Consider the following 6273-nt stretch of genomic DNA (forward strand, 5'->3'; position numbering starts at 1 on the left):
AAATAAGAGATTTTCTCTGTAATTAATCACATAGTTAAAAGGTAAAAGGAAGTGATATATATATATATATATATATATATATATATATATATATATATTCAACTCACACGTGAGTCCAGAAGTTGAGTATTAGCAGAATTGTAAAACATATCCTTAACCCCAATCTGCTTTCACCAATTTGTTGAATATCTTTTGCTTTTATTCTCTTCTTTTCCTCTTCTTCCTCGTGACTGTTTTGCTATCTGTCTCTGTTACAATTGACATTAGAATAAATAACAAAAATGGTCACTAAACCATTTAAAATAGGATGGTTTGATCATTGAACTTTTTTTGACCAAAAAGGTTTCTTTAACTCTTTAAAATGGGTATTTTGGATCATATTGTCTAATTTAGCTAGTAGACCAACTGAGAAAAAGTACATTAGCATGCTATTGTAGGTTTTTAGGGGCAAAAAAGTCTTAAATTGCAAGTCATTTCTAATTGATTTAGCAGTAAATGACTCAAAAGGCCCATTTTAAGAAGTTGAGCGACCATTTTGACAAAAAAAAAAAAAAAATGTTCAATGTTCAAACTGTATCATTTTAAATAGTTTAGTGACCATATTTGCCATTTACTCTTTGCACATTGAAAAAGTGAAGATCAAGCTTTTATGATATTAATTAACTGCAGGATCCTCAAGTTCCATTTTCTTTCATAATTTCCCCCAAACAAATGGACCGTGGTTTGCTCCACTATGAAAATGTGAAGTGTTAACTTCAGTTCATCAGTCCCGCTAAAGGTTTGACTAGAGGTCTTAAAATGGATGATTTGAACAAATCATAATTGAGTAATAAGTATGATTGAGTCAACCTATTTATGCCAATTTAATAAATAAGTTAAAATAAATCAACTCATGTACACCTATGTATGGATATATTCAATTACTCATTTATAACTCATAAACGTATTCGGTGCATAAGGAGAGAGAGGAAGCTGCATCTTTAGTTTAGTCGGAGTTTTGAGTTTGCCCAGTGAAGGGCATTTCAAGATTTTAGAGCAAAATTGCTCTGCTCTGGCAAAGTAATAATGCCAGGCATAGCAAAATGACTTTCATTTGCTCATTTATTTTTGAACAACTCAGACAATGTACTTGGCATAAGTTGAGGAAGACCATTCTTTTAAGAGAACTCTTTTTATAATTAGCATCAGCGGAGGAAGACCAGGCCCGACTCAATCTCCAGCCATCCACCTGATGGCCCAGTTTTCCTGCCAACTGCAGAGAGACTAGATCCGGCTGAGGAAGACCCTTAGTCTAAGTCTCAAGGTAATGGTCAACAAAAAAGAAATAGCAAAGCAGAAACTTTCAACAGACACCTGAGCACGTCTATCAGGATGGTGAAAATTATGACTAATTAAAGAGGGTTAGCCCTTGGTTTTCAGTTAGCTTAACAGAATTAGGAGAAAAGAAGAGGCAAGTATAGATGATTCCAGGTAGCACAACAAACAGTCATAGGCACGGAGCCTCTGCAAAAACACCAAGATGCTTAATGTTGAATTGATAGTAATACAACCCAGTGAACGAGCAATGCTCCCCTAAAAAGTGTAACCTCACGGCAAACCACCAGTAAGCCAAAAGATTTTGCTTGAATGGCAATGTTAGTCTTCTTTCCAATTGTGTCTACATTTCTTGCATGTGTAATATGTTGTCATCGGCTCATCAGCAGATCTGGTCTGCTGTTGACCAAAGGCTGCCTTAAGATGACCACAATTAGGACAAGGAGCTGGAGGAAAAGAAATAAAGAATCAGTACCAAGTTACATGTGTTATTCCAGTTGGAAGTTTTAGCAGTTTCTACACGTCAACCAGATAGCTCAAGCTTGCTTTGCCCAGATTAAATCTACACCAACCTAATAAAGCATTCAGGTAACATGATAGCACTTAGACATGATTCTGGATCTAAACATACTATCAAAAAGTAACTTTATCAAGAAGATTTCTAATTAAACCCGTACCTGCCCATGGAGGGCAGTGAGAAAGCAGAAATGCAAACTAGAGAGAACTTGATATTGGTTATGCAGGAAATTACTTAAGAAGCATGCAATAGATCCAAAACAATGCTTGAAGCTCTATGAAACTTCTTAATTCAAGCATGCACCAGTCAATCAAACAGAAGATGTATACAAGAGTACAGCAAATAACAAACCTTCAGTTTCTGGTAAATGTTCAAGCTCGTCGTCTTTGGAAATGATAGGATCTAGTTCTTTCTTAACTAACCGATGCTTTCTTTTTATTTTAACCTGCCACGTGCGTTGATAACTCAGCAATGACACAATGGACATAGTGAATAGCCAGTAAATAAGCCCTCAACAAGGATTTATAATGACTTACCTTACTATCCATGTGACATACATACGGGCATGTTGGACAAAAGAATCTGGCGGGGCGGTCCATATGCGGCAATTCATACTGCAATAACATCCCACAAGTCGGGCAAAATTCCATTGCAGTCACTTTTAGGATAATCCACTATTTATGCACGTCTCTACAAAACTAAAACAAGGGGAAAAAAATGTATCAGAGTAACATAATATTAGCACACAAACTTAATCTTCACTTGATTGTTTCATTTCACAATTTAAAATAAATAAGTAATACATATGCAAGATGCACAAAAATTGAACCACTAACACACAGTGGCCATAAAGAAAGGAAAACAGAGGTATCTAGATGATTAGAAAAGAAAACAAACTCTTTGATTTGACTCAAAATGATGAGCATTTCATTCCTTTCTGTTGTATACCTTTCCTCACACACACTCTCTCCTTTCTCTTCTTTCTTCTCCATAATCCCAGAAGAGTACATGCGCAACTGAATGAATATTTTAAGATACTAAAGAACCTCGCTTGCTGATTCATGAAGTCAGTCCTACATCTTGATGGAGATGTCATGACTTCGATTGTTCTACATAGTACTGCAAGACACTTATTCAACAAATTCAGGATTTGTTCCCATAAGATTTTACTATCCGAAGCAACAAGCTAATGGCATTCAATGGATCCAGTTAAGAAATGAGATATTTCACTATCTAAATCAACTAGTACCACCTAAAAACTTAAATATCTTAAAGAGTTCAGACCAAACTAAAACTCACAAACACACCAAGAGGGAACAACAAAGAAAGAAGAAAAGCCAATACTGCCATTGCAGATTCCCTTGTTCAGCCATCAAGAAGCACAAGCAAAGGAGAAAAAAACAAAAGGGCAACCTGTTTATGCCTTCGATTCTTCTACATGACTAAGACAACAAATTATGGATCATTCAAAAAAGTTGAAACCTAAATGTTTAAGAATCTTTAGAAAAAATGCAATCATGACTACGGAGAGTCGTATCAAGTCACACAAGAAAATACTGGTGGAAGAAACCTGCAAATGATAATAAATAAAGGGAAACATAACCTTTTGGTCCTTCCTTTGTTTCTCATTCCCCTTAAATTTACATAGCCAGGAAGTTGTGGAAGGATAAACCAAAAAGTACAAGTACCCTTAGGCTGAATTAGGTATTGATGGCTAAAGATGAACATGTAATTAAATTCAAAAGTAAGCCAACCCTAACAAAAAAAAATTAGAAAAAGCTAATTGAATTCAAATATGAAAAGGCACTTGCACAGAAAAAAGTTGCAACTAAAAGTATGCATAAACACATGCAGTTCAAGAGGGAAAAACCAAGAAAAGTAAACTAGAAAAGCAGAAGCTCCAAAGAGATTGATCTAGCATGCAGCTCAACTATTTCATTCATTATGTTTGAAGTGCAGCTAAACTATTTCACCCAACACTGGTGTCTCTTTTTCAAGAAAACCTATAGATCATTCGCAATTGAGTCCTGGTAATTGAAATTTGGCATGTCAATTACCAGTCAAAAAATAGACAATAAGAGTCCTTTATTTCTTAATAATTTGGAGAAGTAACAAAACAATGGCAGATATATTGCTTTTCCTTACCATTTACTCACACAAGGGAATTTTTCAGTCAGCACGACAAGCACTAAAGGCAGGCAAAGAATTAATTGAATCAAACTCTTGAAGTAACCAATCATTATGATCAATGAATAACTACTATGCATGTTCCGAGACAACTCCATTGAAATGGTTGGGAAAGCTTGCCATTGAAGACCTAGCTAGACCATTATGCAACTTAAATTATCCATCACAAAACTATTTAACCAATAAAAAGAAACTTCCGCACAGAATAATGAAAAATTTTCAGCTTTTCTTGGCTCCGTACAAGAGTGCTCAAGGCAGTTTTGTCTCGCAATGTAGGCCAACTTTGGTTAGTTAAAATCATACACTATATACTTGCAAACAATAGAAGAGGGAAAAGCATTCATACTAGGTTGCAAAGACTATAACAAGTGTAAAGCTTCAATTACCAAACTCAACATTGAATTACTCCAGTCAGCAAATTGAACAAGTATTCCTACAATAAAGGAAAGAATCACAAGCTCAAATTATATCTAAATATTGGATACCACAGAACAAAACAATAGGTTGCAAGGTGGCCCTCCAATTAATTGTAAAACTACCAATATGGAAAACATCTTATCCTTAGCAACTTCGAGCAGTCATACTAAAAGATTCAAGCATGAGTAATAGCCTAGACTCTCAAAAGTGAGAAGTGAAGATCTAGATCTGTGTGAAAAAACAAAATAGAGTCAAGTATACTGTTCAGTTCAAGCAAACAACATTTCCAAGCAACTTGCAAACGTCTTAACAGCTTCCCCTTTACTCCAATCCCAAAACGTAAATCCTAAAATTTAAATTCTCTAGACAAGAAATCCAACATTCATTATTCATATCGCTCAGAGATATCAATAACAACCATATACATTTAACAACAAATTTCTCAACAGAAAGGCAAAATCAAACTCTAAGGACACCAACGGAATGATATTTTACAGAAAAACTACTGCAGTTTCTTAAACTATCAATCAATTGATACAAAAACAATCGTGCAAGCTCAAACCCTTACCTCAATAAGAACTGTCAGAAAAGGGGAGCGGAGCAATGAATATTACCAGAATTCCTAGAGCTTCGTATAGTTATAAAAAAAGAAAACTAAAAACAAAAGAAGTATTTTTCAGAAAAAAAAAAAAAAACCAAATTCCTCTGTGAAACTAGTGCCACAATTCTCAAGAATTATAGCAACGAAATTTTTAAAAAAATCGATAGAATCCTAGACTGGAGCAACCAATTTTATCAGAATTTTTTCGAAAAAAATAAAAGATATTCAGGATAAAGCCCTAAATAAGAATCTCACCCATGGCACCTCGCTAGAGTTGGAGCTGGTTGCCGTCAGAAATGATCATATTGTTGGTGATTTCTCAGTCTCTCCAATCTCCGTCGCTCACTCTCTGTATCTTTAGCCGCGAAGTCTCTGTTTGTTTATGTTAGAATGTGGGAGTAGCGAGCTCTATTGTAAAATGCAGGAGCCGCTCGTTTTAATGAAGGAAAATAACTTCAGTAAATCAAGAGGGGAAGTTATTCCCACCAAGTGAAGTAAAACATATTCCCCGTGTAAATTATTTTCTAAGATAAATGATTACTGTAGAGGGTGAACCTTTCCGCTAGAGACTTATTATGGATTTGTAATCTCAGCACTGTCTTGGGCTTAAGAGCCTCCGGTCCCTTGGAGGGCCTTTCCAGGATACGAACTCTGGTCCCTTTGGATAAGGGGTCTTAAGGTGGTACCAGGATTCAACCTTAAGACCCCTTATCCAAAAATATTAGGGTTCGAATCTTGGATAGACCCTCCAAAACACCGGAAGCTCTTAAGCCCAAAACGGTATCGAGGTGACAAATCCACAATACATCTATAGTGGGAGGGCTCACCCCAGCTTAAGTAGTACCAGAATTCAACCTTAAGACCCCTTATCCAAAGGGACCAGGGTTCGAATCTTGGGGAGACCCTCCAAAGCACCGGAGGCTCTTAAACCCAAAACGGTGCCGAGGTGACAAATCCACAATAAGTCTCTAGTGAGAGGGCTCACCCTCTACAGCCACCCTTCTTCCTCTTTCCATCTCATGTGACTTCCTGTCCATCTCTCCTTTCCCACCATCAACATCACATCTTGCACATCTCACAACAGTCAAAGTATCCAAAAGTTTTTGGCCATATCAGGTACGGATTCCATACTCGTGCCCGTTTCGTGTAGATACAGTTGCGCCTGGGGTGAATTCCGAGATCGGGTAACATAGCCCAAGAGAAAGAAAAAACATTTGGTTATTGGTCCTCAACTGGC

General features: G+C 36.5%; 1 protein-coding gene across 3 annotated transcripts; it reads right to left on the minus strand.

The window, feature by feature from the left end:
• Window positions 1–1433: 1433 nt before the first annotated feature.
• Window positions 1434–5429, minus strand: LOC113695493 (DNA-directed RNA polymerase III subunit RPC10-like). Of its 3 annotated transcripts, XM_072055789.1 has the most exons (5): window positions 5292–5429; window positions 4405–4451; window positions 2368–2529; window positions 2183–2276; window positions 1434–1760 (listed from the first exon to the last, which is right to left on the minus strand). In XM_072055789.1, the coding sequence occupies exons 3-5, from the start codon at window positions 2479–2481 to the stop codon at window positions 1636–1638; spliced, it is 333 nt and encodes a 110-aa protein (XP_071911890.1). In that variant the 5' UTR covers window positions 2482–2529; window positions 4405–4451; window positions 5292–5429; the 3' UTR covers window positions 1434–1635. The 3 variants fall into 3 exon arrangements, with proteins under 3 accessions (XP_071911890.1, XP_027070417.1, XP_027070418.1); XM_027214616.2 differs by lacking the exon at window positions 4405–4451; XM_027214617.2 differs by lacking the exons at window positions 4405–4451; window positions 5292–5429 and adding an exon at window positions 2780–3017.
• Window positions 5430–6273: the final 844 nt, after the last annotated feature.

This window comes from Coffea arabica, chromosome 6e (genome assembly GCF_036785885.1).
Source record: "Coffea arabica cultivar ET-39 chromosome 6e, Coffea Arabica ET-39 HiFi, whole genome shotgun sequence".
NCBI classification, from domain to species: Eukaryota; Viridiplantae; Streptophyta; class Magnoliopsida; order Gentianales; family Rubiaceae; genus Coffea; species Coffea arabica.

Excerpts from the sequence above, each read along its gene's own strand:
- LOC113695493 (XM_027214616.2), bottom strand. The coding sequence starts at position 2,481 with ATGGAATTTTGCCCGACTTGTGGGATGTTATTGCAGTATGAATTGCCG. Across the intron at positions 2,277-2,367 it reads TATGTCACATGGATAGTAAG|GTTAAAATAAAAAGAAAGCA; the intron begins GTAAGTCATTAT and ends CGCACGTGGCAG. Across the intron at positions 1,761-2,182 it reads ACATTTACCAGAAACTGAAG|CTCCTTGTCCTAATTGTGGT; the intron begins GTTTGTTATTTG and ends CTTTTCCTCCAG.